The sequence below is a fragment of the Podarcis cretensis genome (assembly GCF_951804945.1).
Source record: "Podarcis cretensis genome assembly, chromosome: 3".
Classification (NCBI taxonomy): Eukaryota; Metazoa; Chordata; class Lepidosauria; order Squamata; family Lacertidae; genus Podarcis; species Podarcis cretensis.
This window is the reverse complement of record NC_137172.1, coordinates 12,582,533-12,610,051: the sequence shown is the minus strand read 5'-3', so window position 1 is coordinate 12,610,051 and position 27,519 is coordinate 12,582,533. Positions and strand designations below refer to the sequence as shown.

The 27,519-nt window shown below is 47.9% G+C and overlaps 1 protein-coding gene across 3 annotated transcripts in view; it reads left to right on the top strand.

The window, feature by feature from the left end:
* The window catches only part of SPTBN1 (spectrin beta, non-erythrocytic 1), a 243,782-nt gene extending 216,776 nt beyond the window's left edge, over positions 1–27,006 (top strand). For 2 of the 3 annotated variants that reach the window (XM_079968374.1, XM_079968375.1), the window contains 11 exons: positions 840–1,214; positions 3,257–3,501; positions 4,620–4,758; positions 5,514–5,598; positions 6,589–6,785; positions 7,331–7,434; positions 8,450–8,513; positions 16,997–17,235; positions 18,977–19,150; positions 22,757–22,799; positions 25,434–27,006. In XM_079968374.1, the coding sequence (XP_079824500.1) occupies positions 840–1,214; positions 3,257–3,501; positions 4,620–4,758; positions 5,514–5,598; positions 6,589–6,785; positions 7,331–7,434; positions 8,450–8,513; positions 16,997–17,235; positions 18,977–19,150; positions 22,757–22,799; positions 25,434–25,646 (1,878 nt within the window). In that variant the 3' untranslated portion in view covers positions 25,647–27,006. The remainder of the gene's footprint in view (positions 1–839; positions 1,215–3,256; positions 3,502–4,619; positions 4,759–5,513; positions 5,599–6,588; positions 6,786–7,330; positions 7,435–8,449; positions 8,514–16,996; positions 17,236–18,976; positions 19,151–22,756; positions 22,800–25,433) is intronic. The other variant, XM_079968376.1, reaches the window with a different exon arrangement.
* Positions 27,007–27,519: the final 513 nt, after the last annotated feature.

Sequence of the window (27,519 nt, the reverse complement as noted above, 5' to 3'; positions counted from 1 at the left end):
ATTCAGGTAAACAGGTGAACATCATTCACATAGACGCATGCACATACATATGTATAGATACACGACCTAGGACCCTCGTACCTACAGGACTCCACAGAGGACCTTAAGGTCCATAAATAGCAACACCCTAGAGGTCCCAGGCCCTAAGGAAGTCAGATTAGCCTCAACCAGAGCCAGGGCCTTTTCAACATTGGCTCCGGCCTGGTGGAACGCTCTGTCTCATGAGACCAGGGCCCTGCAGGATCCGATTTCTTTCTGCAGGACCTGTAAGACAGAGTTGTTCCACCTGGCCTTTGGCTTGGAATTAATTTGATTCCCTCCCCCTCTTTCTTTTTTCCTTTCTCCTTCTGTGTTGGAACTCCTATTTGGGGACTTCGCTGGCTTTTTTCTGGCCCATGTAGGACCAGTCTGGATAGTTAGCCTTGGTGAAGACTTGACGTTTTTATCCCCAAATTTTTTTTGATTAAGTTTCCACTGAAATGAGGCTACATTTTAATGTTTTAATGTATTTTAATCTTGTTTTTAAAGCTGTATTTCAATCAATTGTTTTTATATTTGGTGTTAGCCGCCCTCAGCCCAGTCTTGGCTGGGGAGGGCAGGGTATAAATAAATTTTATTATTATTATTATTATTATTATTACTACTACTACTACTACTACTAGCATCCATATATTCCACATATCTGACTCCTCTTCAGCTTCTGGTACAGTCTCGTGTTGCTGATGTCAGTCTCTTTTCGAACATCACTGATGCTGTAATGTATTGTTACCCAAGCAAGCTGGAAAGTGGCCTTCCACTTGATTTGGAACCCGTTTCCTTAACGGCTTCTCTCTTTCCAGATGTTGCAAGAGCGATTCCGCGAATTTGCCCGGGACACCGGCAACATTGGGCAGGAGCGCGTGGACACCGTCAACCACATGGCCGATGAGCTCATCAACTCCGGACATTCTGATGCCGCCACCATCGCCGAGTGGAAGGATGGTCTCAACGAGGCCTGGGCTGACCTCCTGGAACTCATCGACACGAGAACGCAGATCCTCGCCGCCTCTTATGAACTGCACAAATTTTACCACGATGCCAAGGAGATCTTTGGGCGGATACAGGACAAACACAAGAAGCTGCCCGAGGAGCTTGGGAGGGACCAGAACACGGTGGAAACCTTGCAGAGGATGCATACAACGTTCGAACACGACATTCAGGCCTTAGGGACACAGGTGTGCATGCTGAAACAGTATTTTTTAGCACAGCCCGCTTAATGCAGGGATCTACGTGGTTTCAGGTGGTCAAGAAAGAAGATTGTGCATTGATATGGGCTGCCAGCAGCTCTCCTTTGTTTTCTGGTCTTCTAGGGTGGTCCCCCATGGCTGCCCACCAACCTCAATCTACTTTTAGCTACTCCTACCTACTTGCCAAGGGATGCGGGTGGCGCTGTGGGTTAAACCACAGAGCCTAGGACGTGCCGATCAGAAGGTCGGTAGTTCGAATCCCTGTGACGGGGTGAGCTCCCATTGCTCTGTCCCTGCTCCTGCCAACCTAGCAGTTTGAAAGCACCTCAAAGTGCAAATAGATAAATAGGTACTGCTCCAGTGGGAAGGTAAACGGTGTTTCCGTGCGCTGCTCTGGTTCTCCAGAAGCGGCTTAGTCATGCTGGCCACATGACCCGGAAGCTGTACACCGGCTCCCTTAGCCAATAAAGTGAGATGAGCGCCGCAACCCCAAGGGCGGTCATGACTGGACCTAATGGTCAGGGGTCCCTTTACCTTTACTTTACCTACCTGCCTTCTGACAATTAGCACATTGCAAGCTTCCTCCTCCATAGACTCAATGCTGCCCTTGTGGAACTCAGCCGCCCCTGCTGTTGGGCAGAATGAGACAGTGCCTCAGGCGGCAAATGCTGGGGGTTGGGTAGTGGTGGTAAAGTGTCAGAGGGCACAGCTGTGTTTGTGTGCCACACAGCCTTCCCTGTGCCACCTAAGCTGGTCTGTTGCCCTCTGTCCCCATGTTCAAGTAAGATTCATCGGTCAGTCTGATTGGCTTCCGTACGTGGAATCAGGCAAGTGCCATCTTGTCCTTTGCCTCAGGCAGTAAAATGACTTGGGCTGGTCTTGGTTGCCCATATGTCTTAAAGCTTATTGTTATGTCTGCCGGCGTGGTTGCTCAAGAGCAGACAGGCAAGACCCCCACTGGTCTTTTCAAAGGCTTTATTATCGGTGCAAAAGCATTCACAGTGCAGGACGTCTCAATTCCATGTCTTACTCAGTCACTAGCAGAATCTGGGAGTGAGCAGTCCTTAAATTTTCCACAGCAGAGTAGTCTTTTGACCCCCATCCTACGCCTTCCCTCTCTGTGCATAAACCGACTGCGCAGAGAGGGGGTGGGCGGGGGGGGACCTGCCTCCCCCCCGCTTTGTCCATGCTCGGTGCTCTGGATCTCCCTTGCATCCTCTGAGCCCTGCACCCCTTCCCCTCTGGAGGCATGACTTCCCTCCTCCGCGGAGGAAGCTCTGCTTCGCACGATCTTTGGAGGCTCCCTGTAACCCAACTGCCCTTCCACCTCCCACCTCTGAGCTGATGGCAGTTCCCTGACACTTATCTTCACAGCCATAAGGGCTAGGAACTTGGTGGTTAGTCTTGTTTTGAAATAAGAAGCCAAGGTGGTCATATCTCCCAGTATGCCCCATGCAGAGCCTCAAGGTCCATAAATAGCAACACCCTAGTGGTCCCAGGCCCTAAGGAACTTAGATTAGCTTCAACCAGAGCCAGGGCCTTTTCAGCTCTGCCTCATAAGACCAGGGCCCTGCAGGATCTGATTTCTTTCCACAGGGCCTGTAAGACAGAGTTGTTCCGCCTGGCCTTTGGCTTGGAGCCAATTTGATTCCCTCCCCCTCTTTCTTTTTTCTTTTTCCTTTCTCCTCCTGTGATGAGGCTGCATTTTAATATTTTAATGTTGTATTTTAATCTTGTTTTTAAGTTGTATTCATTCAACTTGTTTTTATCATTGCTTGTTAGCCACCCTGAGCCCAGCCTTGGCTGGGGAGGGCGGGGTATAAATAAAAATTATAATTATAATAATATATATTATTATTATTATTATTATTATTATTATTATTATTATTAATTCTGTACCCGCTGCCACATTCTGCAACATTACTCATCTCCCAGGTTTTGCAGCCTAGTTGCAGCCCTGGCTATAGTTCCATGGCAGGCCTTCCAACAATTGCGTTGGCTGATGGGCTTTCTCTTTCTGCCTTCGCCAGGTAAGGCAACTGCAAGAAGATGCCGCCCGCCTCCAGTCTGCTTATGCTGGAGACAAGGCCGACGATATCCAAAGGCGTGAAAATGAGGTTCTGGAAGCGTGGAAGACCTTGCTTGATGCCTGCGAGGGACGCAGGGTCAGGCTGGTAGACACCGGGGACAAATTCCGCTTCTTCAGCATGGTCCGAGATCTCATGCTTTGGATGGAGGATGTCATTCGTCAGATCGAAGCCCAAGAGAAGCCTAGGTAATGTGCAGGGCCGGATTTAGGTTTGATGAGGCCCTAAGCTACTGAAGGTAATGGGGCCCTTTATATTTCCAGCTGTCCTTTGTCAAGAACAAATTGCCGCTTTTTTTGTGTTGAATATATGCTATATGGTAGTTTATTGACCTAATAGGTATCTAAAGCCATTTGCACATGCAGATTGTAGGCACCCTATATATAGAAATGAGCAAACCAGTGATATTTTAGGGAGCAGGCTAGCAGGTGGGGCCCATTACTTACATCATAGGAGCCTACACAACACAAAACACTGTTGCTGTATGTAGGTTTTGTTTTATTTGTTTTTTATCTTACATTTTAGAAATGCACATCCAGTTGTTTTTTCCTTTAATTTTTTTGGGGGCCCCAATGTTATGTTTGCAGTGTCCCGTGCACAGCGGAATGATGAAGAATACGTGCACATACTCTATATTGCTTTATTTACATTTCAAAGCTGGTAGATTACAGAAAAACATCTTGCCTCTGCCGGAGCAGAGAAAGCATCCTCTCTCCTCTGAAGCACAGAGAGAGACACACAGTGTGAACAGTGAAAAACAGGAAACCAGTGTACGTCACATCCAGTCTCCTTTCCCGTGAGAAACTCCAACAGCAACTCTGACTGGAATGTAAACATTGCCTCGTGACAAGCACTTCGCTGCACAGTGAAGAGAGCAGAAACCAACACCCAAGAGAGTGGGGCCCTAAGATATAGCTTGTTTAGCTTATGTGTAAATGCAGCACTGGTAACGTAGAACAACAAGCCAAATGTTTAGCACTACACCTCTAGCTGTGTCCATGTGGCTGTTGTTGGTGAGGCCTACCTAGGATTCTTGAAGCATAATGTTGGGATTGAACTGGACTCAGGAGGCTTGAGTTCAGATCCGTTCTCAGCCAGCAAGACACTTGGCTGCTAACTTTCCACCTCAGTCTTCCTGTCTGTAAAATGGTTATGAGCCCCACCTACGGGTGGAGGTGGCACAACTGAGGATCACAGGCTCACTGCCTCCATGAGAACTAGGCTTCAGTTTCTGTTGGTGGTGGGCTGCAAAAGCATTTAATAAACCAAGTGTGCGACTTTCTGAACCACCAACGTTTCGTTTCAGGGATGTTTCCTCCGTAGAACTGTTGATGAACAATCACCAGGGAATCAAAGCAGAAATAGATGCCCGTAATGACAGCTTTACAACTTGCATTGAGCTGGGCAAATCGTTGCTGGCGAGGAAACACTATGCGTCAGAAGAGGTACAGTGTGCTTGCTCTCTGCAACTGTGCAAGAGTGGTGGTTGAGAAAACAACATATAAGGATCACCGTTTCAGACCTAAGGACCATCTATATTAATTGAATCTAGGTTTTGTTATGTATCTTGACTTCATCAAAGTGCTTTTCATTCCCTTCTGTTGACCCTACTTAATGGACTCTATCTATCCTGGCGATCTAATGTATCCCATTTTATTGATCTAATTTATCCTATCCTATCCCATCAATCTAATCTGTATCCTGACTTCCTAATATAATCAATCCCTTTTTATTACTCTATCCTAGCTAATCTATTGTGTCCTGCCCTATCTAATATGTCATACCTATACTATTTTATTCCATCTAATCAATCCTATCGTTTCGATCTCTATCGCTCTGTCCCATCCTACCTAATCTAATCAATTTACACACCAGCTCTGCTCATACATGCTACTGAAGCGTTCTCATAGTGCTCCTCCCCTCCTCCACGGACAAAACAAAGCAGAGTCTATTGTCGCATCATCCCAAACCAAGGCTCGTGTTGTTTCCCCCCACCCTCCCAACAAACCCCCTCCCCTACCAGATCCAATGGACACTGTCCACCAGTGACTAGCAAGAAACCTGGATGTGAAACACAGAGCCTGCTTTTCCTGACATGATCCCAGATGCCAGATGCAGCTCTGTTAAAGTCAAATATGACAGAAGAAGAAGAAGAAGCCTCTAGTACAATGCTAACATTCCATTCTTTTATTCCTTGCAGATCAAGGAAAAGCTACTGCAGCTCACAGAGAAGAGAAAAGAAATGATTGACAAATGGGAAGACAGATGGGAGTGGCTGAGATTGAGTAAGACCCAACCCCTTGTCTGTCTTATTAGAGCAATGAGATCTTAGAGCAATGAGTTTTTTTAAGGCGGCAGTCTTTCCTGAGTGTTGTCGGCATTTTTTAATACACGGCCAGGAGTGTATGCGGTTTGCCGTTGTTGCAAAGCTGGCGATGTGAACATCAAAGACATATGGCAAGCACAAAGCCAGCCACTTAAAAGCCACCTTTGCAATTAAGCAGTATATTAATTAATAAACAACAACAACAATGATAATACAGAACGCGAGACTTATACGGGACGTATCAGTAGGGTTGTTGTTGTTGTTTAGTCGTGTCCGACTCTTCGTGACCCCATGGACCAGAGCACGCCAGGCACTCCTGTATTCCACTGCCTCCCGCAGTTTGGTCAAACTCATGGTGGTAGCTTCGAGAACAGTAGGGTTAAGGGAACCCAAAAGCTTGCAGAGATACAACCAAGGGGGAGAACTGTAAGAGGAAAGAACCCAAAACAGCCAGTGTGGGGAGTGGGCATGCTCAGCAGCCATGGAATGCTGACTTAAGTGTTGGAGGAGTAGGGAAAAATTGAAAGCCAGGGCCTTCCGTATGGTGATGAATTCCAGCTCCCATCAGCCCCAGCCAGACTGCTCACTGGTCAAGGGTGATGGGTACCCAACAACAAATGGAGAGCTACAGATTCTCCACCCCTGGTCTAGATACATGGAGTGTCCATTCAACGCAACATGGGAGCTTAGGGAGAAGGACAGTTCATTGATGACAATGATTTCTGGCGTCCTTTGTCCATCATGGGGATGCCCCTGGGTGAAAATATATCGGTGACACTTTAGGACATTCCCAAAGGATTGGTTTAGTACCAACCTGATGAAACAGGACCCCCAAGAGCTAGGAGAAAGGTGCAATGTCTTTAAGAGAGTGCCTGCCTTAAGAGGCTAGGCCTATCATTGCACAGTCCTTGCTGGCCCTGAGCACCTGACGTTTCTGCCTTTGGCTTAGTTTTGGAAGTGCACCAGTTTTCGAGGGACGCCAGCGTCGCCGAGGCCTGGCTGCTGGGGCAGGAGCCTTACCTGTCGAGCCGCGAGATTGGGCAAAGCGTGGACGAAGTGGAGAAGCTCATCAAGAGGCACGAAGCGTTTGAGAAGTCCGCCGCAACTTGGGACGAGAGATTTTCGGCGCTTGAAAGACTTACTACGGTGAGTCGCAGGAGCCATTTCAGGGACGCATGTGCTCACACACAATGGCTTTGTTCTAGCTCCTATTGCTGGGAGTCACAGAGCTACAGTGGTACCTCTGGTTACGTACTTAATTTGTTCCAGAGGTCCATTCTAAACCTGAAACTGTTCTTAACCTGAAGCACCACTTTAGCTAATGGGGCCTCCCGCTGCTGCCGCACCACCAGAGCACAATTTCTGTTCTCATCCTGAAGCAAAGTTCTTAACCTGAGGTACTATTTCTGGGTTAGCGGAGTCTGTAACCTGAAGCGTATGTAACCCGAGGTACCACTGTAATATGTTACAGAGCTAAATTTAGATTCTGGTAGAAATAAACTGAATGATTTCCTGTTTTCTGCGGGCGGGGGGAATAGTTGAACTTTTTTTCCCTGAGCCAATCCAATCCAACAGCTAATCAGGTTCTTGCAGGAGTGGCATTTTGAGGGAGCTAACAAGGATCTAAGATGGCCGACATTTCTGAGAACGGAGGGACCCTAAAGTTGCACTGTTTCTTCTCTGCTCCCCAGTTGGAATTGTTGGAAGTACGTCGACAGCAAGAAGAGGAAGAGAGGAAGAGGCAGCCTCCTTCTCCGGAGCCAAGCCCCAAGACCGGAGAGGAGTCTCAGCAATGGTAAGGAGCAGGGCCGGATTTAGGTTTGATGAGGCCCTAAGCTACTGAAGGTAACGGGGACCTTTACATGTCCAGCTGTCCTTTGTCAACAACAAATTGCCACTGTTTTTCATATTGAATAGATGCTATATGGTGATTTATGGACCTAGTAGGTATCTAGAGCCATTTGCACATGCAGAATGCAGGCACCCTATATATAGAGATGAGCAAACCAGTCATATTTTAGGGAGCAGGCTAGCAGGCGGGGCCCATTACTTACATCATAGGAGCCTACACAACACAAAACACTGTTGCTGTGTGTAGCTTTTATTTTATTTGCTTTTATCTTATATTTTGGAAATGTACATCCAGTTTTTTTCTTTTAATTTTTTTGGGGCCCCCAAGAGAGTGGGTCCCTAAGCTATAGCTTGTTTAAAGGTAAAGGTAAAGGGACCCCTGACCATTCGGTCCAGTCATGGCTGACTCTGGGGTTGCAGTGCTCATCTCGCTTTATTGGCCGAGAGAGCCGGCGTACAGCTTCCGGGTCATGTGGCCAGCATGACTAAGCCGCTTCTGGCGAACCAGAGCAGCGCACGGAAACTCCATTTACCTTCCCACCGGAGCGGCACCTATTTATCTACTTGCACTTTGATGTGCTTTCGAACTGCTAGGTGGGCAGGAATAGCTTGTTTAGCGTATACGTAAATCCGGCACTGGTAAGCGGCAGCATTGGGTAGTCCAGAGAAGTTATCAGAAGCCTTTTATCAGCCCAAGGCCTGGATTTCCTTTGGGGCAATCTTCCAAGGGCCAGAGGCAAAGGTGGGCAGTGCAATCCAACATGGCTGCCAAGGCACCCCGACAGGAAAGAAGTGTGTGCCCCCAGAATGTGTGACAGAGGCCAGGCTTCTGCAGCTCACCAGGGTTTTCTTCAGTGTGCCTGGATGCCTATGGCAAATGGCCTGGTCTACAGTGTTGCACCTGCGCTTCTCCTTTCCAATCTCTTTCTCACTTTCTCTCTCTCTCTCTTTCTCAACAGGGACGGCACAAAAGGAGAGCAGGTATCCCAGAATGGTTTGCCACCAGACCAGGAATCTCCTCGGGTTAGTTACCGCTCCCAAACCTACCAAAACTACAAAAACTTTAGTGGCAGATGGACGGCTAGTGACCGGCCTCGTTCTGGACATTGAAAGACGCAGAGCGGTTTGCAGAAGGCCACGGGCTGCTTTTTCTCCCCTGTTCCTCCCCAATTTGCCGGCCCTCCAAATTCCCTTTACTGCTTCTCTCCCACTGCAACCACACACCCCGCCGCATTCAGCTTGTGTTCAGTTGAGTCGCCATCACACCCAGCCACTCGCTCCAGTGCCCATGTAGGCACCCTCAATTTCCTCAACTCTAAATCCTTTTGAACGCCTTCAAGGCTCCCCCCCACCCCACCCCAGTTGCGCTGCGACTGTCTCAATGATCTTTTGTTGTGAGTTTTTTGTTTTGTTAATAGCTTTTGAGATTTCTGCCGCTAAAGCCGCCTCGTTTGTGTGAGTAATTGAGATGTAATGAGATCTCATCGTTGTGGAAGACGAGAAATAGAGACCGACAGGTACGATGTCCCTAGCTGTACTAACGGTTTTGAGCCAGGAAGCCAGTTGCGATATCGGCAAATGCCTTCAGGCACACAATCCAAGCCTACAGAGAGAAAGCAGTCAGCAGATGCGGATATGTAAACTGGGGGTCTGGATGTGGAATTCAGAGTCAGGGAGAACCATCTGCACCAAAAGAGCAGGCGTGGGGAAGCTTTTTCATCCCAGGGGCCACACTACGCTCTGCGCAACCTTATGAGGGCCGCATGCCCATGGTAAGCAGTCCGAGAGGTGAAAAGCAGGCAAGACCAGAGGGAGAAGTGGGTGGAGTAACAGATACAGCTGTTAGTAGTGTGCTGGCTGCAACCCAGCCGTGCAAAAGTCAGACGTTTCTCAACATGCATCCACAGTCCTCTATCCAAAGAGGCATTATCACAGTTCAAGGCCAAACTCCAGCCAGGCAACAGCATTACAGGGCCAGTGAGGGGACATGGCTAGGGAGAGTGCTGAGGGCCGGTTAGAAAGCCCTGGAAAGCCACATTTTGGCTCTTGGGCCTGAGGTTCTCCACCCCTGACCTAGAGGTTAGTAAGTTGTTGAACATTCCAAGCAGTGTGAACCCAGCAACCGCCAATAAAGCTTAAATGGAAGGACGCTACCAAAATTAGTAGTCAGTGTGATCTTACTGTCTCGGCAACCTGTTCTAGTGTTCCTCTTCCCTAGCCAGTGAGTTGGTTATTTGGTGCATAAACCCCATTGAAAACCACGGGACTCTCTTAGTCCTTTTAAAGTAGGGCCTGTTTGGGGGGGGGGGAGAGAAATCCATGCAGATCATGTGAGGCTGAATACAAGACATCGCTCTTCACCTCATGTGCAGGAGCAGGTCTTCTTCACAGCATCTTTCAGGCTGCCCTCCTGAACACAGTTACTAGGGAGCAAACCTTATTGCACTCAGTGGGATTTAATTTCCAAGGAAGCATGTTTAGGATTGCGATCGGCAATAAAATAAAATAAAATAAATGCCAAAGGGCCATTAAAACTGTGGAGTTTTAATAGTGTGAGCATCCCTTGTTCCTGTTGCTGGGACTGTTTGTTCCCAGTTTCCCCCTTTTCCAAGTTAAGTTAAGCCCTGGGGGGAAGAGGAACCTTGAACATCTGCCTTTCCCATCCTTCTAGCATTGCCTCCGCAAGGCGCATGTACATATATCAGGAAAGGAGGCACCTTCATTTTCATATGCTCACCTGTCACACACAGATAAAGAGGATCCTTGCCTTTCCCATGCGCTGGCCGTCAACATTCTACCCGAGGTGCATGGGGAGCTCATTGCCTTGATGCCCAGCTTGTTTTTCATCCTACGGCCGGGGTGGGGGACGTTTTTCAGCCAAGAGCAACATTCCCTTCCAGGCAGGGGAGGGGCAGAGGCACTTGCCAGCAGTGGGAGGAGCCAGAGACTAAAGTGGGTGGGGCAATGAGTGAACATTTTACCTCTGCACAGTAGGCTAGTTTCTACATTCTCTCTCGCACACATACATCCCTCTCTGTCCTCTACCCAGGGAAGCAAAAGGCATTGCCAGAGTTCGAGGACACATTCCAGGCAGGCACCGACACTTGGCCCTGCTGGGTCTAAGATTCTCCCCACACCCTACTAGACTGCAGAAACCTTGGCTTTTTCCATGGCTTCAACCCTTCGCATTCCTAGAAGTATAAGGGGGAAAGTGGGAGAGTAAGAAAACGTATTAATAGTGAAGGGAAACAGAAGGTGCATCCTCTTTGTTTGTTTAATTATTAGATTTCTATCCCACCTTTACTCCAAAGTGGCATACATGATTCTCTTTCCCTTCCTCCCCTTTTAATCCACCCAACAGCCCTTTGAGGTTGCACTAGGTTGAGGGGCTTATACCTTTAAGGCTGATTCATAGCCCATATCTGAAACCTCTGCTCACTGACTTTCAAACCAGGGGTGGAGAAACCTGTGTCTTCTGCAGATCTTGCTAGACTCTGCGTCCCATCGCTCTGACCACTGGCTGTGCTGGCTAAGGTTGATGATGGGAGCTGGAGTCTTAACAGCACCTCGGAGAGTCGCAGGTTCATACTCCCCTGCTCTCATTTCCCCCCCTACGAAAGGAAAAGTGCAGGTTAGGGAAGAGGAAAGGAACCCTTAACAAGCGTGAATCTGCTATTGCATGTTTCCAGTATTATTACATTTGTATCCCACACAAGGGACGCAGGTGGCGCTGTGGGTTAAAGCCTCAGCGCCTAGGGCTTGCCGATCGAAAGGTCGGCGGTTCGAATCCCTGCGGCGGGGTGCGCTCCCGCTGCTCGGTCCCAGCGCCTGCCAACCTAGCAGTTCGAAAGCACCTCCGGGTGCAAGTAGATAAATAGGGACCGCTTACCAGCGGGAAGGTAAACGGCGTTTCCGTGTGCGGCTCTGGCTCTGGCTCTGGCCAGAGCAGCGATGTCACGCTGGCCACGTGACCCGGAAGTGTCTCCGGACAGCGCTGGCCCCTGGCCTCTTAAGTGAGATGGGCGCACAACCCCAGAGTCTGTCAAGACTGGCCCGTACGGGCAGGGGTACCTTTACCTTTACTATCCCACACAAGGAACTCAGCCTTGAAGTAGATTAGGCTGAGAGGTACTACTCAGTTACCTTCTCGGTTGAGTGGGAATCTTAATTTGGGCTCCATATATCCAAATGTCAACCCTCTAGCCCAGTCTTAGCCGGATGTTGTTGATCAACAGAGCTCCCATCATCCCTGATTATGGCAGGGGCTCATGGGAGTTTGAGCCCATCAATTTCTAGAGGGCAGCACATTGACTACACCTGCTCTAGACACTTCCATTCTGTGTGAAGGTGGAGAACAGAGGATGGTGGCCATAGTATCAAATTACAGGTTTTTGGGTAGTGGTAGGGTGGCAACATTCTTCTCTTCAAGGAATTCTTGGGAATGTAGTTCCATGAGGGGGTTAAGGCAGTAGCAGAGGCTATAGCAGAGACGTGTTTGGATTATTTGGAGAGAATTAATGACAGTTGAATTGGTATCTACTGTGAGTCTATCTGCTGCTACTGTAGGAGGAGGAAGGGGAGGTGTTTGAAGCCCTCAGTGAAACCCAGGGGTCATCTGGCAATCTTCACCTCTGAATTAGGACCATCAATCCACATGAAAAGACACATTGAAAGAGTAGAGAAATTCCACACTTTTAAAGGGGGGGGGATCTTCTTTAAGCTCCCTTGATTGTGGGTAGCGATAAAGATTGCTAAACATGCGCTCTGGGGTTGCAACTTCAGATTCAGTAATTTTGCACAAAAGTGGCATTAAGAAGACTTTTTGTTTACATAAACTTGGATTGTAGCATAGTCGATGGGTGGTTGCCTCAGCTGGTAAAGGTAAAGAATAATTGACATTTGTTAGATGTCTCCAAATTTATTTGCAGTTTTGCCATTTTTCAATACGGCCTTGGTTTCCTCCCATGAAGAATTTCTGCTGCAATCTTTACCACCTGTATAAGGTTTAGTTAGTTATTAACCTTTATAATTAGCAAACCACATTTGATAAATCTGGTTTCCCTTTGCTGAACCTCTGAGTCTACATGAAGGCGTACCGGTTATCAGTTTAGTTTCTCAAAGTGTACCTGGCAACATTTGTGAGGAGTGAGAAGGCTAGGATTTTATTCTTCCATGCAACCATGTCTTTCTTCATTATCATACATGTCTCTCTCTCTCTTCCTCCCCCTCTCATCAGGATATCACCGTATAACTTCTTAATTCATGCTCCTTAGATTTCCTTATATCAATGTGTTGACATGTTTTGGTGCTTCTTTTACACCAGTTCTAGGTTGCTGCCCCTCAAAGTGCATTAAACCCTGCAGGAACCGGAGATGCCTTTTTGACCCTTGGCCAGGCAAAGGGACTGTTCCAAACCTGTTATATCCTGTAGCCAAAAATGCCTAAGAGATGCTCAGTTTCCTCATATAATGGCAACATAGAGCTCTAGCATTCAGGGGAAAACTGGAGGAAAAGATACCTCAAACCTGAATCTCAGGCAGCGAAGGACACTGCAGTCCTCTCTGTTAATAGCTGCCTATATTTTTTTTGGTTCCGCAAAACTGTGGCATTTCACAGAACAACGCGTGGGTTGTCATTCCCTTACGCAGATCCCTTGATTCCTCATCTAACAGTACAGAGGCTCAAGGAGGTGGACAACTGAATGTAGATCTTGATTCATGCACTTTGAAAAGCAAACTCGGGGGGAGCGGGGATGTATTCCATGTTGTGTCCCTCGCTGCTGTGTTGCATCAGGATTTAAATACCTCAAGAATCAGCTAACAAACTCAGCTGACTTGCAGTTAACCTTCCAATGATGACAACGTGTATTCATAACATGCTTGTGTTTATCTGTTGTTGTTGTTGTTGTTGTTGTTAACCATTGTCACCCATGGTGTTTTGTCTGCATGCTCAAAGCATGTTTCCATTAAAGTTTTGTTTAGCTCTTATTATTTCCCCCTGTGTGTCACCATGCATCATTTGCATACATGCTTGTTATTATTGTTGTTGTTGTTGTTGTTGTTGTTATTCTGTTCATTGCGGAAACCGTTTCTGAAAGCAGGCTGCAAAAATACTGAAAAGCAACATGACAGCTTTGTTCATAATCTTAACAAGATGGCCGTGCTGCAGCCAGATCCGCAGCAGTCTTCGCTTGCATGAGCACAAGTGCCTTCCCTTCTGCTTCTTTCCCTAGTCTCTGCCAGTGCAGGCAAGCAAGCCCTGGGCAACCCAGGAGTCAGATGAGCAGCCACAGAAGTTGCCAGAAACAGGCAAGAATACAGAGGCTGTGTGCCTGGCTCTCAGGTTTCCCTCGGACTTGACCCACCTGCACTGCTGGGAAGGTGGCATTACCACAATGCACCGTATTTTTCGCTCTATAAGACGCACCCGACCATAAGACACATCTAGTTTTAGAGGAGGAGAACAAGAAAAAAAATGTTCTCTCCCTCTCTGCTCAGCACCTCTCCAGAGATCAATCCCTCTTGCTCTCCTGGCTTCAGTGAAAGGTACGCAGCCTGCATTCGCTCCATAAGATGCACACACATTTCCCCTTACTTTTTAGGAGGGGGAAAGTGCGTCTTATAGACCGAAAAATACGGTGTAATATTGATGGCCTGGTTTGCAAATATAGTTGATTCTCCACTCCACAAAATTCCTTTATTTTTCCCAGTTGGTGGAATCTGAAGGGAGGAGCTTCCACCAGTGGAGCCTGGTCCTTTTTGGTGAATTGGGCACTGCCCCACCAACCTTGGTCTGCCCTCCTTGTGCCACCACCAGTTGCCCTCCTACTTGCAGCTAGGCCAACGGGGCCTGAACTGCATGTCACCTTCCTCCTCTCCTGCCTCAGTGCTGCACTTGTAAAACTCAGCCGAGAGGAAGATGAGGACAGAAGTTGAATTAGTTGGCTCTTGCCTCCCATTGGCTCTGGCTATGCCTGTCCTGGGCTCTGGGTCCACCTTCTGTTGGTCTCCCCACTTTCTGCCCTGCCAGTCCCAAGGGGCACCAGCCCCTGCTGGCTCCCACAAGTCTCTCTTTTTACATTCCCTGCTCTAATGCAGTATATTCTTTACCAGCCTTTCCCAACCATTGTGCCTGCCAGATCACTTGAACTATAACTCCCATCAGCTGTAGTCAGCATGGCAATGGTCAAACATCTGGAGGGCACCAGGTTGGGAAAGCCTGCTCTATACCTAGAGACCTCTGACTTAACGTCTCTTGCCCATTCATTCAAAACCTCCAAGGAAGCGAATTCAAGTGTCTCTACCACGGAAACTCTGGTTGCATTATTTGATTTCTCTTTTAGTAATCCTAGGAAGTTTCCCCTAGTTTTTGAGCAAAGCCCACTTTCTCCAGATCTCTCATCCCCAAGGGAGAGTAATCATAAAAAACACAAAACTAAGAGTTAACATGGTGGGGGGAGTTACGCACATTAAATTTAGTTCAGGATTTGGGTTCCCTCCTGGGGCATTAAGTTATTTTATAAGGGGAGAGGGGGGTTGATACTGTGCCAGCAAAACTTGGCCTGGTTCTTGGTTCAAAGGATTGGGGTGAGGTGAGCTGTTTTTTTTAAAAAAAGGCTCTGGGTAGCTTGCAGTTAAATCCTGTAAATGTCTACTCAGAAGTAAGCCCCACAGAGACCAGTAGTTCCTATTTCCATATAAGAGAGTGTAGGACTGCAGCCTTAGAAAACAGCAGAATCTGATACATATTTAACCAGCTGTAAATCCCATTGTTTCCAGTGAAGTTGAGTTCACTAGGAGTAGGATTGTGGCTGAAAGCTGGGAGGGAACGGGGGCACTGAGCCTCCCAAAGGAGTGAGTTTCAAACTCGGGTGCCACTACCTAGAAGGCCTTAGCCCATGGATGACTGGAGGCCTTTAGCATTTGGCCAACGTACTGGAATGGGAGTCAATGGTACCAACCACCTTTCCCAAGGACCAGCCCAAACAGTTGTAGCAAAAGTGGAAGATGTACAGCTTGCTTCGTAATAATTCTGCTGCTTCTGAATTGTCTGAATCCTGGCCGGAGCAGCAAAAAAATGTCTTTTAATTACTGTGTCCTTGGCGAATCCTTGCTTGTCCTCGATGTGAAAAAAATTAAAAAATGGCGCAGTGTTTGTAATCTACTACTAGAGCATTGAGCGGTGCTGGGCTTTAGTAACTTGCTAATAACCACAATCCCTACACTCCTCTGCGGGCTGCTACCAGTGGCTTTTCTACGGCACAGAATTCCAAGTCCCGACTCTTTTAATCAATGTTATCCGTCCCGCCTGGGACCGAGCCACTGTTGCCAAAGATTAAAGTTTCAGGATTCCGGTTGTAAATGATTTGGGTGATGAAATGGCTGCTGAAGACATCAAGGATCTGCCCAGTCAGAGCTGGCCCCACTAGGCATCTCAGTTACAGTACAGCAGGCATCGAGACCGGCAAGGCGAGAGATGGCCAAGCCCTTGGTTCTGTCTTTGTCTTGGGGGTAAATAGACGTGTGGAGTTGAGTGGTTGTAGTGTTTTCCTGGCTCCTTTAACACCCAGTCCGATCCACCCGATTCCAAAGTCCGACGATAAGAGACTTTGAGATAAATTAACGTTTTAACTGTCCACCCTGCCTTGTTCCACCTTCCTCTCCCCTCTAAACCTGCCTGTCTTTGACGATCCAAGCTCTTCTAACTAGGACGGGGGACATGATGAAATTGCATGCTGCCCTCGGATATTCCCCACCAGTTTCTGCATGTTGTCTTCTGATTATGTTGTCACCTTGGGGATGGGTGTGATGGAGTGGGGGAATTTGCAGGTGGGCCCGGGTCACATCGGGGTGCTTCTGTGAATGCTGTTAGCAATACTCTTTTTCACTGGCTTAATGCATCTATAGAGGTACTGCATAGTCCCAACGGCAGTAACGTTATAGATGCATTGAAAGGTGGCTGACCTGAATCCGTTGGATTTCCCCTCCTTTTTTATGATCTTTCTGAACTTAACAGAAGTGAGATTCTTACTGTTGCAATATTGGAACAGTCAAAAACGCTTGCAGTTGACGAGTATGGCCACAATCCTGGGCCCAGTTTCTTATTCCCAGTTACGGAACAGCAAAGAATTGCATTCTCTATAGCTTCTTAATAGAGAAGTCCTTGTTGCATATACAGTTTGCCTTTGCTCAGTCATGGCATTTTAAGGATTTGATCAGCAAAGCCAAGAGCGGTAAAACTCTCACAGATGGGTTACCCTCTCCCTTTCTCCTGTTCCTTCACCTCTATCAATTGGGTACTAATCTAATGATACCGTTCTAATTCCTCCGGCCCTCTGTTTCTTCAATGGGGAGGGGGCAAGAGTAGTTTTACTGGAACCCCCTAGGCTTTGGTACACAGCCTTGCAAACGGAACATTTAAGATGTTCTTTGATTAAACGAGAAAGTGCTGCGTGCAACAGCCTTGCCGCCGGACAGCAGCTTACGTGTCCCGCTCTTGTTTCTTAGATGGGAGAGTCGAGGGAAGCCAACGAAATGGTCAATGGAGCAGCGGACCAGAGGACAAGCTCCAAAGAGACCAGTCCCGTCCCTTCGCCGACGGCCGATCGCAAAGCCAAGGCTGGCCTCCAGGCCCAGACAGCCGCCACCCTCCCGGCCAAAACGCAAGAAGCCCCTTCCACTCTGATGGAGGGCTTCTTGCATCGCAAACACGAATGGGAGTCACACAACAAGAAGGCTTCAAACAGGTTTGTTCGGTTCGCTCCGTGCTTCTCCACCTCTGGAGGATCCCCAGAGCTCCAGTTTGTTCTTCCTTCATGGTATGCAAGTGGGGATCATTGCCGCTTCATCACTGGATTCCCCCCAAGTTTCTCCTTTATCCTTCTGCCACTCCTATTTCCTTATTTCTCACCAACCTCTTGTTATAGGCTTGCCACCACTAAGGCTTCTGGCCCCGGACCCCCGATTCCCATATCATTTGTTTTCTTGTTCCCTCCTTACTTGCTCAAAGGGCGAGGGCGGCCCCCTCCAAATATCCTTTTCTCCTCTCCTCTTCCTTTGGACGCTGCTTTAGAGGGCGCTGTCCCGCTCTGCACTGTGGCCAGGCTCCACGGGGGTGTAGGACAAGGTGAGGTTCGAGCTGGAGGCAGGGTTCAGGCTGTGCTCGGGGAAACACGGGCCGCTGAAGTTGCCCCAGCAAGGAACGAGCTGAAACGAGGGGCTGTACCCCTGCTCACTCCTCCCGCCCGTGCCCCCTGTTCCGCATGCAACTACTCAGCTCGCTACTCCCCTTCCCAACCGTGTTTCTCTCTTCTGTTCCGCGGTCCCACTTTGCACCCCTGTTTTCACTTCCACCCCATGCCTGTGCCTCCTCGCCTCTCCTTCTGTGCAACCTCCTTTGCACACACACACACACACACCCTGCCGATAATCTCCTGCATCTTCCTCCTCCCATACATTGCAACCTCCGAAGTATCCACCTCGTGGTCCCTGTTCCTGCTTCCTGCTCACTCTGCAAGCAGGGCGGAATGTGTCCCCCCCCAAATTCCTCTCTGCTCTCCTGCATTTCTCGGCTTTCCTCTTTCTGACTCTTCCTGAAGCCTAAGAATATCGTCCCTTAGCGTTGTCACTTCCTCTCTGCATGGCTGAAAGGAGAGGGGTGACCGCCAGCCATCCTGTCCTCATTTATTGCCATGGCCCTCCTGCAAAGACTTACACAGACAGGGTGAGCATTCCAGATTCCTGCTCAAAAGGATTCACAGCCAAACTCAAAATGCTTCAAGGATTTTTGATGTCAGGCAGCATGCGCTTAATATAAATAAACTGAATTTATTTATCTGTTGATAGGTTTGATTTTCGTCCCTTTCTATCTCAGATGCTTACAGCATCACACTCTCTTTTCCCCCCTGGTTTTACTGCCTATTTTCATCTTTAAATGTCGAGGTTTTAAGTGGATTGGTGGTTTTCATTGCATCCTGCTGGTTTCGTGTCAGAATCCTTTTTGGATCGAAAAAGGCAAGATAGAAATAACCAAGTAAACATTGTTGAATAAATGATACATCCAAGTTGATAGCTTTCAGACTTGACAGCTTCCCCTCTGAAAACACCCAGCATGTTTACTTCCAAATAGTGCTGATATTTATCTACGCTCTCTCAAAATATCAGCGCTGGGTACAGCAATATAGAAACATTTTAGAAAACCATTAGGCGCAGCACATAAAATCATTAAAATGCAAAAACCCTAATGGCATAGCATTGAGAAATCTCTTCTGTTTTTGCAGGCAGCTTGTTCTCTCTGTCTCCCTCTCCCTTTTATAACAGAGCTGTGTCGTGCAAACTTCTTGCCCATAAACCTGTTTTATCTTCTCGCAGAAAAAGAGCTTTGATTTGCTTATGCAATGCTACAGCGTTAGAAAAGCAAGGAGGAAGCTGCGCTTATCCGTGACGGCGGCCTTAATGCTTGCCTTGTTATTTCATTTGTCTCTCAAGATCCTGGCATAACGTCTACTGTGTCATTAACAAGCAAGACATGGGCTTTTACAAAGATGCCAAGGCTGCTTCCTCGGGCATCCCCTACCACAACGAGATCCCCGTCAGCCTGAAAGAAGCGGCATGCGAAGTGGCGGTTGAATACAAGAAGAAAAAGCATGTGTTCAAGCTAAGGTAAGGCACCTCTTCCTGCAGGAGAAGGAGAGAGAGAGAGAGAGACTTTTCCTTTTCCCAACAGGGATGGGAACTGATAGTTCCCAGGCTCCCTGCACCAGCGGTTTGCAGACATTATCCACATCCACTGATCTTCTGAGCAACTGCATTCACTGTACGAATAACGGAGACGACAGGAGGTTGGATGCAGGTGAGCTGTGCAGAAGCACGCTGGCAAGCATGATCCAAGCAAGCTGCCGGCTAGCTCTGCAGAGGCTCCTTTTATTAGCAGAAGTCAACAATTGGAAACAGTAGTGAAACCACCCTGAACTTAACGTATTTCCATCTACGCACATTTCTAGCGTTAGCAAATGCACGTGTCAGCAGGTGCTTCCCTTGAATGTTCACCAATACTTGACTACGTCTGCGTTCCCTGCCATGCTCCAGCCAAGCCTTATGTCTAGTAAACAAATCTGTGAAAGGACAAAAGGTCGGGGGGGGGGGACCCTGTTTTCTAGGCAAGAAGGCAAAAGGTCAGGGAAAGCAGGCGCAACGCTCCTTGACATACTGTTGCATGTCTGGTGCCAGGTTTGCCTTCGCAAAGCGGAGCGTTGCCTCCACAATTCACAGCACAACCCCGGGTGCTGCAGATGACATAGCCCTCTAGAAATGTCCCGAGATCAGTTCACAGGGGATATCTGGGTTGTGCCTCGTTCTTTCCCTTTAATTCCTCTCTTAAGGTACTTTAGGGGACGCGAGTGGCGCTATGGGTTAAACCACAGAGCCTAGGACTTGCCGATCAGAAGGTCGGCAGTTCAAATCCCCACGACGGGGTGAGCTCCCGTTGCTCTGTCCCTGCTCCTGCTCCTGCCCACCTAGCAGTTCAAAGCACGTCAAAGTGCAAGTAGATAAATAGGTACCACTCCAGCGGGAAGGTAAACGGCGTTTCAGTGCGCTGCTGTGGTTCGCCAGAAGCGGCTTAGTCATGCTGGCCACATGACCCGGAAGCTGTACGCCGGCTCCCTCGGCCAATAAAGTGAGATGAGCGCCACAACCCCCGAGTTGGCCATAACTGGACCTAATGGTCAGGGGTCCCTTTACCTTTTAAGGACTTTAGAATCATAGAATCATAGAGTTAGAAGGGACCCTGAGGATCATCTTGTTCAACTCCCTGCAATGCAGAACTATGCAACTGTCCTGTACGGGGATCGAACCTGCAACCTTGGTGTTAGCAGCAACACACTCTAACTAACTGACGTATCCAGGCTGAAGAGCCTGACTGCTAGATCAGGCCGAAGACCCATCTAGTCTAGCATCCTGTTCCCACTGTTGACCAACAGGATGGCTATCTCCCTACTTGTGATTCCCAACAGTTGGTATTCAGAGGCCTACTGCCTCCAGCAGTGGACCTACTCAAAAACCATTCTCTTCCAAAACTTGATAGGCTTGGTAAACTCTTGACATGTTTTGTCAATGTATATCAGCCTTTCTCTACCTTGGGTCCCCAGATGTTGCTAGACCACAACTCCCATCATCCCTCACTAGCAGGACCAGTGGTCAGGGATGATGGGAGTTGGGGTCCAACAACATCTAGGGACCCAAGGCTGAGAAATGCTGGCGTATACGGCTCCAGAATAGGACCTTGCTTTTTTCCCTTTCATCCCATGTTACCATGAAGGTGTTCCAAAGCTGCAAAGGACTGCAATTGGCATATAGATTCGAGGTCCCAGAGTTGACAGGATCCACTTTGCAATAGAACAAAAAGAGATTACAAAAGGGTCTCTCTTGGAAGGGCTTTGAAATGGCAAATGAAACTCAGTGTAAGGTAGCGAAGTAATATACACCAGGGCAAAAAATCCTCACATGGATGCTGCTTGTGGTCTCCCCACAAGCATCTTAATGTCCTCAGCTCCTCTACTTGCAACGGTACCACTACAGTGATTTTTGATTCTCTGTGCTGGAGGCATCAGAGAGGGTGGCATCCCTGCATTTCCGGGGGTTGGACTACATGACCCTTTGTGTCCCTTCCAACTCCCCAGTTCCATGATTCTATGATCTTTAGCATCCCCACCATACCAGCCACTGGTTTGTGCCCTCACCACCAGTACCTTTTGGGTCCTCGTTCTCCCCCTGCCTTCACTGTTTGGCTTTCCGAGCCCAGACAGCAACAGCTTGTCTCCCAAGCAGCAGGGCAGTCTAATCCTTCTTCAAAGGTTTTATAGTACGCTTCTCAAGTGTGCTCCTGCGTGTATCCCTTCCACGGCACCTTGCATTAAATGGTTCAGTGTCGAAAATGGTTCAGCATTACCTGAGCCCTAAGCAGACAAGGGGGACGCAGGTGGCGCTGTGGGTTAAAGCCTCAGCACCTAGGGCTTGCCGATCGAAAGGTCGGCGGTTTGAATCCCTGCGGCGGGGTGTGCTCCCGCTGCTCGGTCCCAGCGCCTGCCAACCTAGCAGTTCGAAAGCACCTCCGGGTGCAAGTAGATAAATAGGGACCGCTTACCAGCGGGAAGGTAAACGGCGTTTCCGTGTGCGGCTCTGGCTTGCCAGAGCAGCGATGTCACGCTGGCCACGTGACCCGGAAGTGTCTCCGGACAGCGCTGGCCCCTGGCATCTTAAGTGAGATGGGCGCACAACCCCAGAGTCTGTCAAGACTGGCCCATACGGGCAGGGGTACCTTTACCTTTAAGCAGACAAGGCAAAGCAAGGAAGCCTTATCTAAGCAGTTCACAAAGGCAGGGGAGAGATTATTACGCTTATTAAAATAGCAGAGAGCAACAGAGAAGCACCCAACCCATAAAGGGGGGGGGGGGAGGAATTGATGCTTTTGGAAATTGTGAAGGTTCTTCATTGAAGCCAAAGAGAATCCAAATGAGCAAGGATTTCTAGTTCTTGCATCTCATTGAAACTGAGCATCCCATCACGTTCCCCTGCTGAATCGGAGCACAGCGGCACTGGAACCTCCAGCACCTAATATTTGTTCCACTCTTTCAAGGAATTCAGCATGCATCATCATATATAATTTTATAATGTATAATTTTAAAACCACCGATTTTAATTTGGAAAAATGTTAGGCTAACTTTTTAAAAAAAAATATCTGATTTTATCAGTAATTTTAATGTGTATTTTATACTTTATGTAAACCACTTAGAGGTTTGGGTGATTAAGAGGTATATAAATCTTGTTAAATACATTTCAAGGGGAAGTAAAAATGTAAAAACGAACAGTCCAGCCTCAGACATCCTAGTTCTGCACCAAGAAGACACCCCTGCCAGATATGAGCTGAATAAATTTGTGCAAATTGGGAACAATTGCATAATTTATCCCACAAGTTTTGCATGATTTATTCTGGCTTTGTTCATCGAGAAGAGGAACTAGGAACACTACAATGTACTGAAGCCTTACTCCCAAATTCTGAAGTGCTCAGTCCACTTCAGGGATGGAGCACGCAAGGATGTGTTGGGATACGCACGGTGCCTCTAAAACTGGGGTGGGCAGTACGTCCACCGACAACGAGCCCTTCACATGGTTACTGATGCAAAAAGAACAAGGTCCTCAGTTCCTGTTGCTCCCGATTGGTTGGCAAGAGCAGCTTCTTTATCCTGATGTTGTCGTTCTGAATTTCAGGTTAACTGACGGCAATGAGTACCTCTTCCAAGCCAAAGACGATGTAAGTTTCTGTCCCTGGTTGGGTTCTTCTTCTTTTTCTAAAGTCATGTTGGTGCTACTGGTGTCTTGCTGTCACCGCGATCTCCTGAAGCCGCATTCTGCATAAAGCAATAGGACATCGGAAGCTGCCATTCACCAAATCAGACAACTGGTCCATCTAACTCACTGTCAATACTGCTTGGCATTCCAGACAGGGCGCCTCTCCTGGCCCTCCCTGGAAATGTTAAATATTGAACCCAAGACCTTTTGCATGCAAATCATGTGTGTTGAGCAGCAGCCCTTCCCCTTTTGAAATAATAATAATAATAATAATAATAATAATAATAATAATAATAATAATAATAATTTTATTATTTATACCTCGCCTTATAAACCTTATACTAGGTTTCCCCAGCCACTCAGGGCAGCTTCCAGGAAAATATAAAAACAATAAAACGCCAAGCATTAAAAACGTCCCAGTACAGTGTCTACTGAAGTGTTTTCCAAACTTGGGGCTCCAGCTGCCTTTGGACTACTAATTCCCACCATTTCCGACCACTGGACCTGCTAGCTAGGGGTGATGGGAGTTGTAGAGCTGAAGACCCAAATTTGGGAAACACTGGGTTTCTGGCTTGACAGACCCTTTCACTCTCAGCATCTGTGTTATGACATCGCAGCGCTAGACAGCTTTGGAATTTTTGTTGTCTCTGTTGTGATGGGCACGCCCGTTTCAGGGGGTGCTTGCAGAATTTTTGCGGTGATGAGAGTGGGGGACATAATCTAAGCTCTGCAGTCTCCACTGACCTTTATTCCAAGGTAACCAACCCCTGGAGGGACACGGGTGGCGCTGTGGGTTAAACCATAGACCTAGGACTTGCCGATCAGAAGGTTGGCAGTTCAAATCCCCGCGGCGGGGTGAGCTCCCGTGGCTAGGTCCCTGCTCCTGCCAACCTAGCAGTTCAAAAGCACTTCAAAGTGCAAGTAGATGAATAGGTACCACTCCGGCGGGAAGGTAAATGGCGTTTCCGTGTGCTGCTCTGGTTCGCCAGAAGTGGTTTAGTCATGCTGGCCACATGACCCGGAAGCTGTACACCGGTAAAGCAAGATGAGCGCCGCAACCCCAGAGTCGGCCATGACTGGACCTAATGGTCAGGGGTCCCTTTACCTTTAACCAACCCCTGGGGAAATCTCAGGAAGCCCTGGAGTTCTCTTGGAGGTTGGAGTTGGGCTGTTTAAAATGTATGGTGTGAAAGTTGCCTTGGTTCACCACAATCCCTTAAGCCAGTGGTTTTCAACCAGTGTGCTGTGGCACCCTGACGTGCCTTGAATGACAATCAAGGGTGTCGCAGGCAACACTGGCCTCTGTCCCTCTTTCCTTCCCTCCCTCCTCTGATGCCCTCTTATGTGTCTGCCTCCCAAAGGCTTGTGTGGCTGTTTGTTGCAGCAGCGCTGACTGCAAGCTCCCCAGGTAAATGGTGCCTCTGGGACTGGCCAGGGGGCACTGGTTGCCAGGAGCTGAGGCGGCCTTGGCGTAAGCAAGCAAGCAAGCGGGTGAGGGAGCCCAGATGCTCAGTCCACCAGCACTTGCTGTTGGGAATGGACAGACAAGTGGGAGGCCAAGCAGGCAGGCACTGGCCTTTGTTTTGCTTGCTGTGTGCAAGGCCTGCCTGACAGCTGAGTGCCCGGTGCTGAAGGGGAACCTTTCCACCATGCAGGCCAAGCAGCACCCACTGCTGCCGCCCAAAGTAAGGTGCCGGCCTCTCGTTCTCCTTTGGCCAGTCTCCGTTAGGCCACTAAGGCTGGAGACATCTTCTTCCCAGGCCACTGTGGGACAGTGTGAGGAGAGAACTCTCTTTGGGGTGGGGTGGCTCAGAGACCAGGGGCGGCAGCAGCGGCTGCCCAGAGGATTCCCAAGGAGAGGGAAGAGGAGAGGAGGCTGAGGAAACACTCCACCAGGGAGGGTGTTTGAAAAAGGGTGAGAGGCTGTCAGCTCTGCAGGCAAGGAGTGACATAACTGGGCGCCTGAGTCCCACAGGGGTGCAGCAGGAACAGAGTACAGTGCTACCTCGGTTTTCGAACGTCATCTGTTCCGGAAGACTGTTCGGCTTTCAAAAAGTGAGGCGCAAAGGGCAGTCTGCAAATTAGATAGAGAAAATAGAGAAAATTGAAAAAAACTCAGCGGAAGCCACCTGACTTCTGTGGTGCGACTGAAAACGGAAGCGTTTTCTTCCAGGTTTTCGGCGTTTGAAAACTGAAACTTTCAAAAATTGAGGTACCACTATACAGTGGTACCCCGGGTTAAGTACTTAATTCATTCCAGAGGTCCATTCTTAACCTGAAACTGTTCTTAACCTGAAGCACCACTTTAGCTAATGGGGCCTCCTGCTGCCGCCACACTTCCGGAGCACAATTTCTGTTCTCACCCTGAAGCAAAGTTCTTAACCTGAGGTACTATTTCTGGGTTAGCGGAGTCTGTAACCTGAAGCGTATGTAACCCGAGGTACCACTGTAGTTGGTTACGGGAGCCATGGGCACAAAAAGGTTGAGAACCTCTGCCTTAAGCTATATATTTTCAAAGCGTGGGAAGGCCTGGGGCTCCTTGAAATCTCTCTCTTTTTAAACACCTTCTTGTCGTGCCTCCCGCCCCCCCCCCCAGGAGGAAATGAACGCATGGATCCAGGCCATTGCCTCTGCGATCTCAGACAAGACCGAGTTGTCCACAAGCACACACAGCACCCCAGCGACGAGCCGCGCCCAGACCCTGCCAGCCAGTGTGACAATAACCAGCGAGTCCAGTCCTGGCAAGCGGGAGAAAGAGAAAGAGAAAGAGAAAGAGAAGAGATTCAGCCTTTTTGGGAAAAAGAAGTGAACTCCCTCCTATCTTTTACACGCTGCACCTCTCTCGACCGTTCCAGTGGAATTCCAGCATGCAAGCTCAGAACCAATACATTACTCTCTGTGCCTAATGTTCCTCAATGTGATTTAATTTTTTTAAATTTTTTTATTTATAGAGCATTTAAAACAAAACAAAAAAATACACAAAAAAGATTCTAAAGTTACAAATACGTCTGAGGTGCATTGGGCAGCTTCTGAGTAAAAGAGAAGAGCCAGGTTTTTTTTGTTTTGTTTTGTTTTTCCTTTTGTTGTTTTCCTTCCTTTTCTTTCTCTGGTTTTTTCTTTCCTTTTTTTTTTTTTTCCTTTTTAACGAGGTTAATGTAGATTAGATCTTTACTATTTAAACTGTTCCTCGATTTTTTGAGGCTGTCTTGAAAAACAACAGTGCCCCACCCTGCCCCAACTCATCACTCTTTTAGTGTTAATGGAATACAAGGTGCTTGCAAAGTTCCTAAGCCCACACAGACAGACAGACAGACAGACAGACACGCAGAAACACACAGAGACACTTTTTTCACTTCCCTCTGAGGTTGTCGTGCTGAGCCTTGGCTACTTGGGTCTCCCCACTGCGAATCTAATCCTGGTAAATGAAATGGTGGCATATTCTCTTCTACCGTGACAAAGAGTGCAGCTCAACATTTAACGTACAGGCCAAAACCATTTCTATATCCGGGCATCTTGTTTATGTGAACTTAAAACATGGACATGATGCTTTTTCCCCCCCGCCACCGCCCCCCCCCCACCAAAACCCCACATCCGGCAACGACAGTTAAGAATGTTGGTATTGGAAAAAAAGAAAGAAAGACTTAGCATACTGATAACGGTTTTAAATAATCTGTAATTTTGATTTTTTTTTTTTTTTTGCTGAAATACATTATATTGTATGTTTCAGATAATTCTAGTAAAAAAAGTATAATAAGGCTAGATGTATAATTAAAAAAAAACCCTTTAAAATCATCGATTAAGTGTAAAAGTGGAACTGAAGCATTTACTGGAAGAAAAAAAAAACAAAAACAAAAAAAATGTTACTCCAATGGTTAACTTGCTTGTCAGCAGCTACACTGTGTTATAATTTTGCTACATTACCTTTTGCTCTTTGATACATAGTGTGCATTTCTCTGTCACTGTAACTATTGTAATGAACAATTTTCATCTTACTGCACAATCAGAAAAGAAAAGAAAAGAAACACATTTAATAGGAATGACTTCTCAATGACTGGGCCTGTAGACAGGATAGTACTGGAACTGGCTTTCGGTTGTATGGAACTGTACCTCTAGACTTTTACCCTATCTGTTAAATATATGCTATGTCATTAAAATGCTTTTAAAACTAACCCTATGTGTGTTCAGATTCCTGCTTCCTGCTTCTCCCTTTAAAAAGTGGGTGGAGGAACCGAATATTGATTTGGTGAGGGGTAGGATGTAGGTGGCGCTGTGGTCTAAACCACTGAGCCTAGGGCTCGCCAATTGGAAGGTCAGTGGTTTGAATCCCCACAATGGGGTCCCTGCTCCTGCCAACCTAGCAGTTTGAAAGCACGTCAAAGTGCAAGTAGATAAATAGGTATCACACTGGCGGGAAGGTAAATGGCGTTTCCGTACGCTGCTCTGGTTCGCCAGAAGCGGCTTAGTCATGCTGGCCACATGACCCGGAAGCTGTACGTCGGCTCCCTCGGCCAGTAAAACGAGATGAGCGCCGCAACCTCAGAGTCGGCCACGACTGGACCTAATGGTCAGGGGTCCCTTTACCTTTATTATAAAAGGTCTTGATGAAATCTTATTTGGATGAACATGGGAAGCTGAGATTAGGTAGATTCCCACATGAGAGGAGAGTGGCACCAGTGGTGGGG